We start from the raw sequence: 19,479 nt of genomic DNA on the forward strand, positions 1-19,479 counted from the left end.
GCTGTTTTTCGGATGGGATGTTAAACGGGTGTCCTGACTATCTGTGGTCACTAAAGATCCCATGGCACTTATTTTAAGAGTAGGGGTGTTAACCCTGGTGTCCTGGCTAAATTCCCAATCTGGCCCTCATACCATCACGGTCAACTAATCATCCCCAGTTTACAATTGGCTCATTCATTCCACCTCCTCTCCCTTGTAACTATTCCCCAGGTTGTTGCTTAAATGAGAATGTGTTCTCAGTCCTTACCTGGTAAAATAAGGGTTAAATAAATAGAAAATAGGACCTAAGGTATTGATTTCACATGACAGCGCAAGGGTGCAGCCATGGGAGGCCCACCCACCCACTGGGGAGCCAGTCCCAGCCAATCAGAATATGTTTTTCTCCCACAAAAGGGCTTTATTACAGACATAAATACTCCTCAGCACCCCCTCAGAAGATCCCTTAGGTGAAGAAGCCGGATGCGGAGGTCCTGGGCTGACGTGGCTAAACGTGGTTTGCAGTTGTGAGGCCGGTTGGACGTACTGCCAAATTCTCTAAAACAACGTTGAAGGTGGCTTATGGTAGAGAAATTAACATTCAATTCTCTGGCAACAGCTCTGGTGGACATTCCTACAGTCAGCATGCCAATTGCATGCACCCTCAAAACATCTGTGGTATTGTGTTGAGTGGCTTTTTGTGTCCAGCACAAGGTGCACCTGTGTAATGATCATGTTGTTCAATCATCTTTTTGATATGCCACACCTATCATGTGGATGGATTATCTTGGCAAAGGAGAAATGCTCCCTAACAGGGATGTAAACAAATTTGTGCACAACATTTGATAGAAATAAGCTTTTTGTGCATATGGAAAATATCTGGGATCTTTTATTTCAGCTCATGAAACCAACACTTTACATGTTGCGCTTATAACATACTTTAAACCTAGGCTGCTGTAACTGAAGTGTGTGGCCATGCACCATTGAATATCACAAAATACGCACACACATTGTCATAACAATGCACGATTCAATATGAAATTACAAACAATTGGTCATTGTTTATTGTGAAAATTAGTTTTCAATATTAGTTGAATATAATGTAAATTATCTTGCAGTATTAATGCACTGCAATTAAATGATTTTCATCACACAAATGTTTTCAGAGATAAATACATTTTCATAGCCAGAAAATGAAATACTGTTCAAATAGGCAATACATTTTCAGTGTATTTAATGTTTGCTTGAAATTTGCTATAATTCCATAGTGTCTTATTACATTCTTTGAAGTCCAGGCAACCACACAAATTCCTATTGCATAGGCATAGGGCATGGAAAGGGAAACATCTCACCTAAACCTTCTTCATCTTATAAGATTACACTATTTAAAGATTATCTTGAGGCACATGAGGTGGTATTAGGAAGAAATTCAGAATTGAAACTGAGGCATACCAAGCAAAGATACATGACATGGAGTATGATGGAGCAAGACTAACTATCTACAAGTGTTGTGTTCATTAGAACACACCGTAATAAAACGTTTTGGAACCGGAATGGAAAACATGCATTTCTTCCATTTGGTGATGAACATGACCCAACTCAAGAGGCAGCCATTCAGTAAACTTGCACTGTTGGATGAAGACAAAGATAGTGAGTTCACCCTCTCCCCTGTGTCACTAGCAGAAGGCACAGTTAGGTTAACTATATTAGAGGGCAATAGTCTGTGGTTTGAATCACCCACTTCAATTACAAAGCACACTTCAAATAAACCTGGTTTACTATTCATATTGAACACGGCATCATGATTTTATTTCACAATTAATCACATTTATTAACCTCTACGGGATCGGTGTCTCCACCCGCGGGACAGTTAAGCTAACGTAGGCTAATGTGATTAGCATGACATAAGTAACAAAAAAAATCCTAGGACATAGACTTATCTGATATATGCAGAAGGCTTCAATTCTTGTTAATCTAATTGCACTGTCCAATTTACAGTAGCTATTACAGTGAAAGAATACCATGCTATTGTTTGAGAGTGCAGAATTATTAACTTGAAAATGTATTAATAAACCAATTGGGTACATTTTGGCAGTCTTGATACAACATTTTGAACAGATGTGCAATGGTTGAACAGATGTGCAATGGTTCATTGGATCAGTCTAAAACTTTGCACATACACTGCTGCCATCTAGTGGCCAAAATCTACATTATGATCTTTCTCTTGCATTTCAAAACCCCCCCCAAAAAACGTATCTTTGTATTATCTTTTACCAGATTTCACACTTCCACAAACTTCAAAGTCGATGCATATCCTTGCTTCAAGTCCCGAGCTACAGGCATATTTGGGTAGGTCATTTTAGGCAAAAATTTAAAAAGGCTCATATCCTTAAGAGGTTTTAAACAGACTAAAATGAAATGTTCCCATGGATTGATTTCAATGTCACTCATCAAGTAATGGTTATACAATATTTCCTTTGTAACAAATGGCTTTATTTTTACACAACACTTTAAAAGTCTCACTTATTTGAATCTTAAACTTATAAAAACAAATCACTTTGACTTGTGTTTACTTTTGCAGGTTTATTGACTATATGAATACTAGTATCTTGTGACAAGACTGTTTCCGCAAGACAGATTTAGTTTTGAGTTCCAAGATGTGATTATGTAAAATTGCATTTTTATGATTATATAAGACACTAATCAATACCACAATATATTTAGTAACACACAATCACATTGATGTACCAATGGAATCAGCTCTTAGGATGGAAATTTAACAAAGAATAAATAACACACATTTTTTTTATTTATATTTACTGTCCTAATGATACAGTTGCATTATCAAAGTCAGAAAATTCTAACATATAAACAAATAAGAAATAGATGACATTTTCAAGTAGATAGAATCAATAAATCACATACCAGCAGAGTTAAAAAGGTTCATTAATATAAAATACAAATATTTGTATATTATTATTCAAATATCATAAGAAAATACATAATTATGAACTAAATATATTTTTGGTTTTGATTATTCTTTTACCACAATCCTCGAAAACATTCTCAAAGTGCATAGGTTACTCATGTGACTACAAACAATTACCAAATAGCAATTACTAATACAATCATTTCCTCCATCTCTACTGTTAGTAGTTTTAAAAGAGTACTATGGAACTGCCCGCTATGCAGTTGTGTATAATAAACTCAATGAAACGTACATACACAAAATAATAATATCTAAGTTACTTGGGTAAGATGAATTTATAATTACAGTAATTCTAAAACATATGTATTTCAGTGAAAATAAATTACAGTTGACCAAAATGTTTATCCATAGACTATACTTTCGACAGTTCAGATGCATCTGCAGTTTTGCTCTATTGGGGCAAGAAATGGCAAATGTTTTAAAACGATTTGCAGTGGAAAACAAAAATGATAATTCCTTATTGGATAAGTCCAGGTAGTTCCTCCCCATTTCAGTACGTTTTCTTTCATTTTGTGCCTAGTGAACCTGATAACAATCAAACACAAATCGCCATGTAGAGACTCGGGTCCTATTGAAAGCTATTCCCTGTAAGAAAGTTTGAGGCATTGAAAATAAGCCACTAAACAGTTGACAGAGAAACATACTGATTAAGAGCAGCAAGCAAATGCACTCAAAGGAGATCTTAAAGAGCACAGACTGGATGTGTGACACAACACCGGATCTAACAAACACACACACACACAAACCTGTAGGAAAGCATAGCAACTCTCACTGCTTGTAATTGTCCCAATGGGGGGCAGATCATTGAGGGAATCGGGGGTTAGCTTGCGTGGTCACACGGTGTAATCTAGCTCGGCATTCATCTTGGTGTACATTTCATAGACAGCATCATTAGCGGCAGTAAAGTTGACTAGAAACTGTCGGATTTTGTCCAGGCAGTCCTCTTCCTTGACCTTCCGCCCCTTGGACAGCGCCGTCAGGAAATCTGCCTTGTAGGGAGCTGCGAACACGGCTGCCTTCAGTGGAAGACATTCAAGTAAAGTCAGTTCAAAATGCAGACTCATCAGAATCATAAACAAAAGTTGCCTTTTAGATCTCAGTGAAGGTGACATCACTTGAACGATAGCCACTACTAGCACAACTAACTATCAATCGATTTATTTGAAAAAAAACTATATATAAATTTAAAACATCTATTAAAAAAAAAATATATAATAATAAATAATAATCAGCTACACTTGCACAGTTTAAATGGCAACGGAGAAGCTGTGTAATCAAGCAGTAATCTAAAGCAATCGTGCTATGGTGAGACGCTTACCTTGAAGAGCTTCTGCACCAGCCAACCATGGTACTTCTTCAGGGCCAACTCATAAGCTTTGGTGCAATTTACACGGATAAGGTCAGGGTTGTTCTCATCCTTCTCTCCATCCACCAGACTCTGCAGCAGGACCTGGATGAACCGGAGTCCCCTGGTCAATGAAGAACACGGAAACAAACAAATCATATAAAATCAGACAGACAATACAAACGTGGGGCAACATACAGTATAATCTAAGTAGACAGACTCAAGGGTAACAGAAATTTCAGGTGGAACGCTTTATAATAAAGCGACTAGGTACATCCCTTTATTATTATGAGCAGATATGAGGCTTTATAATGTCTTATAATAAGGATGATATTAATATCCCTCTATTGAAGTTTACTGAATCAAAACGGCTGGTACTTATTAGAATCATTATGAGATGACGCAGAGATCGTATGCTCATGACAAGTCTTATAATGCATTATATCTGCATCATAATGCATTACAGCTGTAGGCATTAAGTACCGACTCAAAGATCCAAAAATACAAAGTTGTCTGACCTCTTTAGCCACATAAGTGCCAGGGTGGCTCCCACTTTGGGCCAGTCTGCTCCATGCAGCTCCTTCTCCGCCTCCAGGATTTTTTGGAGGGTCTTGAACCTGCTAGGGTTGCTGTCAAAAACTGCTTTGATTGTCTAAACAGGGATAGTACAGTAATATAGTCGTTTGTTTCCTTATGGATCTAAGGTTACCAGTTTGAACTTTGACCGTATAAAAATGTTGCTGTAGGCTACTTACTGTGATGTTCCCTACAATGTCTGCTTTAATTGGAGCAAAAACAGTAGAGCCAAGGCAGTCTGTCGAGAGATGTAAAAATACCATGTTTGCCAGTACTGGAGAAATAACATCCTCCACAATTCACATGTCAGCTTTGTCTACATTCCCAAGAGCTAGGATAAGAGCTAGGATAATACAAGAGAGAGGGGTACAATTAGCATTACTGCAAAACTATTTTGCTGAAACTTCATTGTAACTATCAGTAAGACATGAATCCCCCAAAAATGGTCAAAAAGCCATCCATGGACATCCCACACCAATCCCAACAACAGGCTGCAGTATCTCTGTCTGACGAGTAGAATGGAGCTGCGGGTCAAAGTATTGTTTCTTCAGCCTATGTAATGTATTTGGTGATGTTTTTTTCCCCCTACTGTTCAGAGAAATTAGTTATTGAAGTTGTTCGGTTCATGTCCCATCCTGCATCCTGATATTACCAGGTTCTGACAACTAAAAGTAACATCATGGAGTTACACAATTCAATTTTTGGGCCTACCGAGTGGCGCAGCAGTCTAAGGCGTTACTACAGGGTTCATTCCTGGGCTGTGCTACAACCGGCCGTGTCCGGGTGTCCCATAGGACGGGGCACAATTGGCCCAGCGTCGTCCGGGTTAGTGGAGGGTTTTGACAGGGGAGGAGGGCTTTACTTGGCTCATCGCACTCTAGCGACTTCTTGTGGCGGGCCGGGTGCCTGCAGGCTGACCCTGGTCACCGGTTGAACAGTGTTTCCTCAGACACATTGGTGCTCCTGGCTTCCGGGTTAAGCTGGCGGGTGTTAAGAAGCGCGGTTAGGCGGGTCATGCTTCAGAGGACGCATGACTCCGCCTCTACCTCTCCTGAGCCCGTTGGGGAGTTGCAGCGATGAGAACAGATCAAAAATTAGGGAGAAAAAGGTGGGTGAAAATACAACAAAAATGAAAATGAAAATGCTAATAGAGGTACAATTTATTTGCATTGGATTTGTGCCACAATTGCTTAAAAGTTAGCAGTTGAAACAGTGACCAACAAAACCAAAGCATGGGTGGCTGTCATACCTTGTCTATAGACTGCTTACAGGGTAAGAAAACCAATGTAATTTGGGTGAACTATCCCTTTAACATTGAAAGGGGGGGGCTTCAAACTTGTGGTCAGAACTTGGTAATATCAAGATGTAGGATGGAACACGCACCTTACAACTTCAATGACATTTCTCTGAAATACGGAAAATAAACATCACCAAATTCACTGGGAATACATTACATAGGATGAAGGAACAAAGAATACTTTGAGGGGCAGCTCCATACTATATACTTGTTGTTGGGGTGGGATTGGTGTGGGGTGTGAGGGGTCCGTGGGTAGCTTTTGACCACTCCTTTGGAATCCTTGTCTAATTTTTTTAAAGTTTGGTCCAATTCAGATGTTTGTTACAATATTTCTTGAATATTATATGAATCCTATAAATTAAAATTGTCAATTTCGATGCAATCAATTAGATCAAATAATATTTCAACAAAATAATCTTCTGTTTCTAATAACATGCATAATTTCAGAACAATTTGAGATGGTGGGTGTGCTTTTTGAGGTGGAACGAGAGAGAGAGAAAGAGAGACAGGACTACCTGTGGCCTCAATGGATCACGTCCCTTGAAGATTAACAATGCAGCCTAATAAACCCCTACGCTCTGTCAAATACTTTTGGCAAAACAAAGCCATTTCATTAGAACTAGAAAAACACAGGGTTGAGACAAACAGAGAATAGCATTCTGAGCTCTATGACTATGACTGAGCATGACTTGAATGCTTTTGATACAAAATGGTAGGTCGACAGCAAACTCTTATTGAACTTGAAAATCAACAAAATGCTAAATAATTCACTCTGCTCAGAGCACCTGACAGATTTCTGAAAGCACCAGAGAGACTCATAAAACTTTAAGTAGGTCCTAGTATCGTGCCAAATCCAATGGGTCTAATCCAATGCATCCCATCATTGGCCCTAAGCCTATCTATGCAACCGGAAAAGGAAATATATCCTCACATCATCTGTCTCTTTGAACCTTGGCGAGACCTCGAACAGGACCAACATTTTGTCCCACATTTTCAAACAGTTTATTTCTTCTTCATAGCAAGGTATTGGCTAGTTCTGTATAGTAACCTACATGTGCACATTCAGTTTAAAGACTTCCAACAGTTTGTCACAATGCATTCTTCACTTAGCCTCGTCTTTCCCCAAGCCATTTACATAACTACATAAAAGGGGGCCTGGCTGTTAATTTGGGGTAGCCCAGTGGACGACTTACATTCCGACCACACACGGCTTAAAGTGGAATGCAACTGACAACTGTTAGCCCTCAGCCCCAGAAGGCTATCCATTGTGCAAGTGGTACTGGTATCTTCTCTAGTTACAGAGAAGCCCCACCTTTGTCCTTATCATTTAGAGAGAGACATGCCTCTATCTATCCTGAATGTTATTCATTCATGACTACCACCAAAGATGCCCATCCCTCATTTTCCACCCCATACAAATAAAACCCTTTTCTCTCTCTCAATTGCTTCCACATAATGCTTTTGTGCAGTTGCTTTGGAAGGTCCAGGCTATGTGATGAAAGCAGAGGTCATCAATTTATTATCGATGAATCCTAACATCAAGTGTAAATACACAACTGAGGTAAAGGTTGGTGGAAAAACAAAGAGAAGATCCTATCCTAGGCATATCCTCCAAAGAGATTTGAAATTCCAACATTATATACGCTAGTCACAACTCAATGTAGCAGTTATGTATAATTGAGTTGCGACTGATTATATCATGACACAAAATTCGTTACAGCATTAAAAAAAAGATAGAACACAAAATAAACCATACAAACACATATCCAGTTTCTTGAGTTGATAAGGTCAAATGGAAAGTTGCCTAAGAAATTATTAGGTCAGTTGGATCAATGATAACAAAATGGAAAGATGTTAATTTCAACACCAGACTTGGGTGTTTTCAGGGGTTTCACCTGCCTAATTCAGTAGAGTATCTTTGGCATACAGGATGAAGCCACACAATGATGCCCGGTGGGCTACACAGTCAGTGAATAGCCAAGGGGAACTCAACACCGCGCTAATCAATTTTAACAACTTCAAATCGAGGCCAGTGAATTAAATTATTAATGCAAAAGGTTTGTTGACTGCTTGATAAAGAGACATACGATCCAAAAAAAAGATTGGCCCTTATGGCATTTAATTGCTTGGGATTGACAGAGGTGTTTTTGACAGATTGCTTCTCACATTCTGAAATCCCAAAAGCAAACTATCCCACAGGCAAATCAGACTATGAAGTTAATTTAAGTCCGTTTTCTACACATATGAATGTTTCTCCTCACTCCTGGCATTGTCAGGTCAATCAAATGTTGATAACTCCACCCTTGCAGGCATACAAAATATTCAGAGAAAAGCAATTTGCCTATGACAAGTTGATGGCTAGCCACAAGAGTGTGATCATAAATTGTCTTTATCCATGATGGGCTGTATTAAATGGTGTGGCTTAACGGACAATATGTTGTTTGTTGCAACAAAATAGCGAGCAATTTGGGTGGTCGTCTATGCACAGACTGTGGCTAGAATTCATGTAGCAAGCTGAAATCATAGTTTGCAAGCTACTTACCAAAGAATGGCGGAAGATATGACACCGACTCCAAGAATGATCTAGTTTCCACTTGTTTATCGGCTGGAAGCTGTTTAAATTGGTGCTCCATAAGAAGAGCCATCGTTAACACTAGACACAATATCTCTGACAATAACCGCGACCAGTGAAGTGATTTGTAAAACCCGGAACTGCCACCGAAGTGAGTTTGTGAGCCTCTCCAACAGTGCACGCCCCTTTCTGGTCCGAAAGATGCCTGGAAAGCACAGAAGCTGACTCAGAATGCTCATTTAAATAGATGGGAAGCAGTGCATCAATCACGTGAAAAATGAGGGTTATTAAAACACTACATGGAATTTTGCATAGGTATCTATCTCACAGCAGAACGTCTCAACATGTAGTACATTATGTAATAGTAGCCTATGCAACTTGTAAAAGCTGCCTTTTTAAATGCTTAATTGGTCAGGGAGCTGGGTACTTTTTATACATCATTATACGGCCAAGTGGATTATATCCCGTGGTGTAATCATTAGCCAAACAGTTGCAACTAAAACACGAGTTTCTATTGGACAAATTCAGATAGTTTCCTCCCAGTTTCGTTCCGTTTAAGAAACGTTTTGCATCAGAATCGGCGTAATGAATATGCCCCTGTTTGCTGTTTTGGTGTCAGAAGATGGATGATGCTCACTCATGTGGTCATTGAAAAGGACTTGTGAAAGTGATGTAGGTATTCCTGCAACTGTCTAGTGATCAACAATACAATTAGAACAAAATGAGCATACTATATTCAAATTGAACTCATTGTGCGCTGCTAGACGTTTCGCAGAGAAAGGAAGATAAAACCTTGTACTTCTGGTCTAATTCCTTGATATAGCAGATACAGATGACAAAGGCCGAGAATGATCTGTTCTCCATTAAAGATTTAGCTATATATAAATAATTCATCAGACAATTATGTCTCCACTTAAGCCTACTCCTGGTGTGCTTCTTTATGCAATGTGGAATCACAACTTGGTGACAGTGGGCCAAGAACGAATTTGCATACAATTACTGCAGGAAATGTACTCCCGAAAATTCTGAGGGTTACCTCTACCCAGGTCACTGCGACTGTCAGTCCAACACATTACCTGCTATGCAAAGACATCTTGACAAGGTCGCTAGGAGTTGTACTTATAGGTGTATACACACAACCCCTGTCTTCAGAAAGCTCGTCCCTTCCCACATTTCACTCGAACAAGTCCCTTGATCTTGCTCCTACGTTGGGATATGCTGTCGAAGACTACCCATGTACGTTTCTCACACTGAACGCTTAGAAGACATTATCGATGTCTGCAACCAAGGGTCATCCCTCTTCTAACACCAATGTAGCGAAGTCAGAGGGCACATTGAACCACATACATTGAACTGTCACCCAACCCTTAGCCGTTACGGAGAGATCTGAACATTCATGGTGAGGTCGCTAGGTGTTTGGTTAGTCGCTACAGTAGCATACAGTATGTTGCACTGGCCAATATGAAGGCATGCGCTGTTCCTTTCGCTGATTTGTCCCAATCAGGGATCCCACCTACCCATCACCTCACCAATCAATCAATCAGCAAATTCACTAGTTTCAGTTTTTGGCAAAATTCAATACCACCAGCTGGTCTAAAGCAAAAACGCTGAATTAAAATCATGGATTTGGGTTGAAGTGCTGCGTGTATGCTTGGCATACATTCATCAATCGCCAATAAATTACAACGCCATTCTCGTTGCGCTGTTTGACCCTTGTGATGCGCCATAGTGTAACTAGGAAGAGAATTGGTTACTAAGTGAAACGGGAAGAGAAAGAAATGCAAGGATTTTCTCCAGTTACAATCTAACATAGCTAGCTAATTTATATGAAATTATATTTTGTAGAAGGAACGTAGACCGGTAAGCAATGTTATTCAAAAATATCTCTGTAAATACAGATGCGAATTTTACGCTAGCTAACGTTTGCTACGACTTGATAATGGTTTGCTAGCGTCATGACACGTCATGATATTTTGAATCTACGTTAGCTAAATTAGCAAACCTAAAGCGTTAACTACCTAGCCAGTAACGGCTTTGTCCATTGCGGTTGTCTTTAACACCAGCAGTTTTGTCTTTCTAAATAGCTAACTGAATAGGTGAGTTTTTCAATCTGGATCAATGGCTCTACCAACCCTCTCTGCCCACATTGGCCGAGTCGAGTTCGTTCTCTGGAAAGCCAGATGGTGCGGCAGGGGGAACAGGAGGCACGTTGGCGGCAACACTGGGAGCTGCACGCAATGCACTAAAGACAACAACAGAACATTGTAAGCATTAAGCAGGCACACTGGAGTTCTCGTCAATCATACCAGATGAGGCAGGCTAATTAACAACGCAACTGCATTTTCTGTCCACTGTTTCGTTGATACTTTTGAAACTGATCATTGCCTGAGACACTATGATGGGAACTAGTCTGTTATTGCTAGTGTGTGTGTTTTATTTATATCTATATATATATATATATGTATGTGTGTGTGTGTGTGTGTGTGTATGTATATATATGTGTGTACAGTTGAAGTCGGAAGTTTACATACACTTAGGTTGGAGTCATTAAAACTCGTTTTTCAACCACTCCACAAATTTGGCTGATTTCTTTTTGCATGACATCAAAATAAATCAGCCATATTTGTTGAGTGGCTGAAAAACGAGTTTTAATGACTCCAACCTAAGTGTATTTAAACCGACTTCAACTGTGTGTGTGTGTGTGTGTGTGTGTGTGTATATATATATATATATATATATATATATACACACACACACACACACACACACACACACGGGGTGGCAGGAAACCTAGTGGTTAGAGCGTTGGACTAGTAACCGAAAGGTTGCAAGATCGAATTCCGGAGCTGACAATGTAAAATCTGTGGTTCAGCCCCTGAACAAGGCAGTTAACCCACTGTTCCTAGGCCGTCATTGAAAATAATTATTTGTTCTTAAATGACTTGCCTAGTTAAATAAAATAAAAATAAAAATATATATATATATACATACACACACACACACACACACTTGAAGTCGGAGGTTTACATACACCTTAGCCAAATACATTTAAACTCCGTTTTTCACAATTACTGACATTTAATCCCAGTAGAAATTCCCTGTCTTAGGTCAGTTAGGATCACCACTTTATTTTAAGACTGAAATGTCAGAATAATAGCAGAAAGAATGATTTATTTCAGCTTTTATTTCTTTCATCACATTCCCAGTGGGTCAGAAGTTTACATACACTCAATTAGTATTTGGTAGTATTGCCTTTAAATTGTTTAACTTGGGTCAAATGTTTCGGGTAGCCTTCCGCAAGCTTCCCACAATAAGTTGAGTGAATTTTGGCCCATTCCTCCTGACAGAGTTGGTGTAACTGCGTCAGGTTTGTAGGCCTCCTTGCTCGCACACGCTTTTTCAGTTCTGCCCACAAATTTGCGATAGGATTGAGGTCAGGCTTTGTGATGGCCACTCCAATACCTTGACTTTATTGTCCTTAAGCCATAATTTTGGAAGTATGCTTGGGGTCATTGTCCATTTGGAAGACCCATTTGCGACCAAGCTTTAACTTCCTGACTGATGTCTTGATGTTGCTTCAATATATCCACATAATTGTCCTACCTCATGATGCCATCTATTTTGTGAAGTGCACCAGTCCCTCCTGCAGCAAAGCACCCCACAACATGATGCTGCCACCCCCGTGCTTCACGGTTGGGATGGTGTTCTTCGGGTTGCAAGCCTCCCCCTTTTTCCTCCAAACATAACGATGATCATTATTGCCAAACAGTTTTATTTTTGTTTCATCAGACCAGAGGACATTTCTACATAAAGTACAATCTTTGTCCCCATGTGCAGTTGCAAACCGTAGTCTGGCTTTTTTATGGCGGTTTTGGAGCAGTGGCTTCTTCCTTGCTGAGCGGCCTTTCAGGTAAATGTCGACATAGGACTCATTTTACTGTGGATATAGATACTTTTGTACCTGTTTCCTCCAGCATCTTAACAAGGTCCTTTGCTGTTGTTCTGGGATTGATTTGCACTTTTCGCACCACCGTACGTTCATCTCTAGGAGACAGAACGCATCTCCTTCCTGAGTGGTATGACAGCTGCGTGGTCCCATGGTGTTTATACCTGCGTACTATTGTTTGTACAGATGAACGTGGTACCTTCAGGCGTTTGGAAATTGCTCCCAAGGATGAACCAGACTTGTGGAGGTCTACAATAGTTTTTTCTTAGGTATTGGCTGATTTCTTTTGATTTTCCCATGATGTCAGGCACTGAGTTTGAAGGTAGGCCTTGAAATACATCCACAGGGACACCTCCAATTGACTCAAATGATGTCAATTAGCCTATCAGACGCTTCTAAAGCCATGACATCATTTTCTGGAATTTTCCAAGCTGTTTATAGGCACAGTCAACTTAGTGTATGTAAACTTCTGACCCACTGGAATTGTGATACAGTGAATGATAAGTGAAATAATGTCTGTAAACAATTGTTGGAAAAATTACTTGAGTCATGCACAAAGTAGATGTCCTGACTGACTTGCCAAAATTAACAAGAAATTTGTGGAGTGGTTGAAAAACGAGTTAATGACTCCAACCTAAGTGTATGTAAACTTCTGACTTCAACTGTACATATATATATATATACGCACACATACATACACACGTATATATATATATATATATATATATATATATATATATATACACACACACACATAGATCTATATACACACAGTTGAAGTTGGAAGTTTACATACACCTTAGCCAAATACATTTAAACTCAGTCAACAAGCAAGGGAGTCCACACGTTGGCAGCTATTTATTAAATAAAGTATAAAACTACAAAGGAAAACTAACCTGTGACGTGTGAAAGTAGGCATGTGAGGGGTGTAATGGAGATATAGGTCAAATGTGTGTAAGTGTTGAAGGGTGCACCCTAATCAAAAAACAATCAACCAAATCACAAAACAAAATGGTGCTTATGGAGAGAGCCAGGACTGGGCACCAGGAACTTTTATATCGTAGATGATCCCAAACCCAGGCACAACTTGTCACCTTAATGACCCAATCAGCTCCACCTGTCCCCAATCTGCAAAGAAGACGAGTCAAGTGACACAAGCCTCATTTGAGGCTATTGCACTGTCCAACTAAAGAGCCCAGGATGAGCTCTCATGTCCCCCTTGTTTTTTTTAACTGCATGTGAATTGACACAATGGGATCATCCCCCTTCACCAAAGGGACCTCTGCTTGTAATGTCTGTGTTGTCCACCAGGAGGAGTACTGCAGACTCCTGCCAGACCTGTTGTAGTAGGAGCAGGGGGACCAGAGGCTGGAGAGGGCGGTGGCAGACGCCGCCAGGAAGAAGCATGTCATCGAGGAATAGCTCCAGTTGGAGAGGTGGTGGGAGGCTGTTTGCTGTCCTGTACAGGTTAGTAGTATCACCACTTATGACTCCCGCTGCCAGTCTAGGTCTGACTAAGGGGTGGAGATCTGCATTTGTGTTGCAAAGTGAATTGAATGTCTTGTCCTGCCAGGGAGAAGTCCCAGCGTGTTTGGGAGAAGTTGGAGGCAGAGTAGGAGAGGAGAGCCAGGGAGAGGCTCATGCAGGAGGTGAGTGGACTTGAGGGGAGGGCATGTGCAACACACCAAGGAGTGCCAAGCTTGTCTTTGTAGTGACAGCAGACTAGAGAATCCCAGCTCTCTCCCTTTGCTCCCTGAAAGGCTCTTGCAGATGGAGCTCAAGATGCAGGAGAACCGTCAGGCTCAGAATGAGTCTCTGAGGAGGCGGGGGGAGGGCTGATCCAGGAGCTGGAGAGGCAGACCAGACGCCGAGAGGGAGGAGGAAGAGGGCCAAAAGACGGCTCGGATACAGGAATAGCCTGTGTTGACCGGGGTCAGTTGGCCGGGTTAGATGGAGTGGAGGGAGGCCCAATGATGTAGCTCATTGTTCTCTCTCCCCTGCAGGTGGCGCAGTGGGAGGAGCAGCGCCAGAGGGGGCAGGTGAAGGAGAGGGATGCTCTAAGGCTGCAGGAGGAAAAGCGGAGGCTGGAGACTCGTAGGATGGCCCAGCAGGGCTACCAGGACATGGTACTGGTCCAGTTCCATTAGGGCAAGCAAAGCCAACGTTTTTACCTGGTAGCTAAACAGATGACAATCAATTTGGCAAATATACATGCCCCTCCATATGTATTTGGAGGTAAAAATGGCTCATTTCTAAACAGTAAATCAGATATGCATGAAAATACCTTAATAAAAGGTGACATTGTGTACTGTTGTCTTATGACACATTTGATCTTAAATCCAAAATGCTGGAGTATAGAGCCAAATCTTGCATCACTGTCCAAATGCATGCGGAGTGGGATGTAAGCCTATTGCAGTCGATTTGCATTGCTATGTTTTTTGTGTGTTAATTGCTGAAGCATTGGATTCGTTTTGTCCCCTGTATTTACTCTTGCCTTCCTCCGCTCATAGATTTTTAGCAGACCTGATCAGCCTGGACATGAGGATACCGTGAGGCCAAAAGACACTCCTATCATGTTTTTATACACAATTATTCTTAACGGGTTTAAGATGTGTCAAGTATTCCTACACCATGCTTATATCAGCTGCTGCATGTGGTGGTTGTAAGGTATGTTACATATTTAGCAAACTGGTTTAAGGGTGTTGTAATCCTGGTGTGGTTTTATGTTTTTCTGATGGAATAGTTTTTTACATTAACATAATTTCTTTCTTTGCACGTTTCTCTACACATCAGTTGCACAGTACGTGGCCAAATACGACATGGCATGAGGTTACAATTATAAATTAAGTTTATTTAAAAAAAATAAGGCTTCCCCCCCAACTGTAGCTATGATTACTGCACAACTGACACCTGTTATGAAGTCCATTCAGAACAAGAGTCAAGCAGAGGGACATTTCCTTGATTACATTTCAAGTATAACACAGCTCTGAACCATATGCTGACGACAACCAGCCACTTGTGGAAATATCTACAATCCAATTAGCTGCACATGTCATAAAGCTAGCAGCATTATAGAACGGAGCACAAACACACATGGAAGAGGGCAAATGATTATTTGCGCTGCAAATCTATCCACTGTCACAGTACTAACACTGTTCTAGCACAAGACTGTGTCTAGCATCTTAGCTTATAAATAAAAAATTCACTAGAACTCAATACAAGTACAACATATTGCTGGTGAAGAGCATCATTTGCCCCCCTGAACTAGTGTTGAAATGCAATAATAGATGGCTCTAGTAGATGCAGTTTGAAATTAAAGCAATTACACTTGGACGGGGGAGACATGGGCATTGCAGGGATACAAAAATGTGCACAGATGAGTGATGGTTCATCAGATCCAACTCTCCCAACATTCCTCCCTACGCTTGCTGGAATTGTATTAAATGATACATTAGAATTCCATAGTTATGTAGCTCCAAGGTGAGTAAAGTTTGTTATACACTTACGGCTTATTCATAGCTTTCACCACATCCTTAACCATGTGGAATACTATACTGGATCGCATTTGGCCTGGGGGCTGCCAGTGTGAGACCCCTGGTTCTGAGAAGGCGCATCAAAGTGGATGAAAGGCATTTCTCAGGAGGAGGGTATAGGTGTTAGGGAGCAAAAAAAAAAAAAATGGCTTCTTCGTTGGTGTGAGAAATACTGTATCTGGAAGTATGTAGAACCACAAAACTAAGAAGTGTGGTTAGGAAACTGCATATTAGCAACAAAGGATCTCCTGGAAATGCCCAATCATCTTGTCAGTATTTGGCTGTACTGTGGATTCCTGTAGTAGCTCACGACAAACAGCTTCTCCCTTCCAGTTAGTAGAGCTACGGATGATTTCCCATAGCTGTTCAGTCTTTTTGTCCCAATATTTATACTCTCATTTTGTACATTTTGTATTTAAATAAATTACATGCAAATATCAAACACAGATTTTTTTTTAAACGACCACAGTAAAACAATGCATAAAAAAAAAAACATAAGTTAATGGATGAACAATACATTAACAAAATGGAGACGTTACAGGGCCATACGGTATCTAAAAGCCCTGCGACGGTGGCCATGATGGTCAGTTGCTGTTCTCCTTGGTGGTGATGGTGACAAGCTGCTTGGCAGCTTTGGCAATGTCATAGGCACACTGGATAACCTGCTGGGTGACCAGCTGCAGGTCGGGCCCTGGGCCTTCCTCGGGGGGCGCTGCCTTCCGACACTCACCCTGGAGCCGGAAGGAGCTAGACGTCAACAGGCGCAGGGGGCCTCTCACCATCTCCGAATGGGGTCTCTGGAAAGCGTAAGGTGAGATGAGGTTAAACACATCATGCGACTATGAGCTGGGTTGTGTTCATTAGGAAATAAAACAGAAGAGAAAGTTATTTTCCGTTGCAAAACATTTTTAAATACCTTTGCATGTGAGTGATGGAACCATGGAGGATTTGTAAGCTTACCTTGGGAAAGAGAGCGGCCATCTCTGTCACGGCCACATATATTCTTTCGGAGCATGGTATAAAGCTGTAAAAGAAAAGGCATCAGGAGAGTGGTTAATAAGACAGTCTCTTAACATAATTATTTCATGGAGGAAATCCAAAACTTGGATTAAAAAGTTACCTTTTGCGATCCCAAAACAACACTATTCAAAACAAGTCACAAATAAAAACTTTTTAGTCTGGGTGAGGAGGGGAGGCAAAACACAACACTGGCCAAGCTACATGCTGGAATACAAACCGCAGTCCCAGGTTAATGCTTGGTTAATCTATTTTACTATTCCAAATATTGCATTCTGACATGGTCAGACAGCAGCTGCCACAATTCTTGTAGCCTGGATGCCAATCTGTTTCTGCACTATGGAGTAGGCAAGAGGCAGTGGCAACCAAGCTACTGTATAATTCACGGTTAAACAATAGGAGTGAGGGATTAGAGCTGATCATGTGATGAACTATCAGCTACACCAAAACAAGAAAATATATATATTTTTAATAATTGCTCATATGGATATTAGACTACAGGGCACAATTCCTTAACCTAAACGCATACATAAATGATCTAAAATTGATAAGACTGCTTGTATTCATTATGCGCTTGGTGATGGACTACTATGGATGCAACTAGCTCCAGCTCTACTCTAAACACAAGGAATACCACACATGGGTACCTTGAATATCAAAGCTCTTTGATGGGTTGTCTGAGTTTAGTTGAGGTAGTGGTGTTTGCAACAGAAGAAATGAAGAGAGTAGGTGAGTGAGAGTTCATTAAGATCAGTCTTTCACTCTAATGCCTAGCAGACAACACACCATAGCAAAAGGAGGAAATCATCGGAATTGGGAAACAGCAGGGGCAGGAGAGAGAGAGAGATAAAAGACACTGTGCCTGGGAGGCAGGGACAGAGGCTAGTAGAGTACCGGGAGGCAGGATCAGGGGAGCACAGTCTGAGGGGCTGCATGGGAGAGGGGGCCTTCTCAGCCCAGGGCACCAGGGTGCTGAAACAGCCCAGACTGTGCCTGAGCCGGCGCACACCCTCACAAGGTCTGCTTACAGGAATAGGATAGGGGAGGGGGGCAGAGACACCCCCACCCCCGAAAGAATGAAATGCCAGCACGAGGAGGGGAGAACACAGAAAGTGGAAGAGGTGAAATCATAGGGAAGATTATATTTTTTTAAACTGAACCGAGAAGAACACATACTGTAAAAATGCAATAAACAGTGACAGTGGGGGAACTGAAGAAGAATCTAGAAAGTGGAAGTACTTTGAATACAAAAAAGGGAAAAGGCGACGCTGCTATAATGAATTCGGTTAAACAAAAGGGGGGTGACTATCTGGAACTTTTCAAGAAACACAGAAAAAGCCTTGTTTTATCTCCATAGAGATAGTTACAACAGAGTTATATTTCATTCGGCTTCATTGTTCGAGCTTGTGGCCTGTCACTTCTTCCTCACCTGTCGTGCTTGTTCTCCTGCGCGGCACGGAGCAGCTCCTGGATGTTCTTGGTGATCTGCTCCGTCTTGCGGATGACATCCTCAGTGCTGGGGAGCACTGAGTCCGGTTCTGCCCCCAGGTCATCCAGCTCAGGGATGGAGCTGCCCTCCCCCAGCCAGCCACTGCTCCTCAGCCTCCCACGTCTACTAAGGGGTAGACAGGATCATCCAGGATGTTACTACAATCTCTGCACCCCTACATCCAGCCCTAACTGTCCACCTGATGTGCAACACAGAAAGCAGTGGCAACTTCAAAGTGACACAGTGTGTGTTCCTACCCAGAGTCCTTCATCTCATGGTCATTGGTTGTGTTGTCATAGTCACTGTCTGGCATGCTGCTCTGCTTGTCCAGCTTGGAGGCCTAACATGAGGGAGAGAAAACGAGAGTAACAAAAATGTGTCACAGTGACAAATGCCAATGATAATGCAAGCAGAAAGAGGATATAGAGTTCTAGATAAAATCCCAATTTCAATGCACTGCATCATACTCACAACATACAAAATAGTTTCTAGCAGTGTAGCACAAACCATTGCATTATATCTATCCCTAAAACATAAATAGTAGCTGACAGAAATTTGACTTTGAAACAGTTTTACATCGTTGTATGGCAGTGACAAATGAAACTAACTAAAAACCACGGGAAAGCAACATGGAGAACGACAACGCATTAAACAAGTCAACAAGCAAAAGCATGGAAGCACAACAGAAAATCATAGTAAAGCCTTTTCAATTTCATTGCCAGGGTTAGTAAAAAGAGGT

At 41.1% G+C, this 19,479-nt stretch overlaps 2 protein-coding genes and 1 long non-coding RNA gene across 5 annotated transcripts in view; 1 reads left to right on the top strand and 2 right to left on the bottom strand.

Moving 5' to 3' along the window:
• Positions 1–2,610: 2,610 nt before the first annotated feature.
• Positions 2,611–8,875, bottom strand: LOC120062682 (glycolipid transfer protein). The gene is made up of 5 exons (XM_039012733.1): positions 8,726–8,875; positions 5,066–5,124; positions 4,829–4,962; positions 4,284–4,434; positions 2,611–3,981 (listed from the first exon to the last, which is right to left on the bottom strand). The coding sequence occupies exons 1-5, from the start codon at positions 8,826–8,828 to the stop codon at positions 3,799–3,801; spliced, it is 630 nt and encodes a 209-aa protein (XP_038868661.1). The 5' UTR covers positions 8,829–8,875; the 3' UTR covers positions 2,611–3,798.
• A 1,643-nt stretch (positions 8,876–10,518) lies between these two features.
• LOC120063078 lies at positions 10,519–16,046 on the top strand. Its single transcript, XR_005478460.1, has 6 exons — positions 10,519–10,615; positions 10,840–11,019; positions 14,013–14,168; positions 14,275–14,350; positions 14,705–14,827; positions 15,212–16,046. It is a non-coding gene; the product is annotated as an uncharacterized LOC120063078 (long non-coding RNA).
• The window catches only part of LOC120063077 (ARF GTPase-activating protein GIT2-like), a 35,612-nt gene continuing 31,659 nt past the window's right edge, over positions 15,527–19,479 (bottom strand). For 2 of the 3 annotated variants that reach the window (XM_039013210.1, XM_039013209.1), the window contains 4 exons: positions 18,998–19,080; positions 18,681–18,866; positions 17,195–17,258; positions 15,527–17,031 (listed from right to left, as the gene is read on the bottom strand). In XM_039013210.1, coding sequence (XP_038869138.1) covers positions 16,819–17,031; positions 17,195–17,258; positions 18,681–18,866; positions 18,998–19,080 — 546 coding nt within the window. In that variant the 3' untranslated portion in view covers positions 15,527–16,818. The remainder of the gene's footprint in view (positions 17,032–17,194; positions 17,259–18,680; positions 18,867–18,997; positions 19,081–19,479) is intronic. The other variant, XM_039013211.1, reaches the window with a different exon arrangement.

The sequence above is a fragment of the Salvelinus namaycush genome, chromosome 18 (genome assembly GCF_016432855.1).
Source record: "Salvelinus namaycush isolate Seneca chromosome 18, SaNama_1.0, whole genome shotgun sequence".
Classification (NCBI taxonomy): domain Eukaryota; kingdom Metazoa; phylum Chordata; class Actinopteri; order Salmoniformes; family Salmonidae; genus Salvelinus; species Salvelinus namaycush.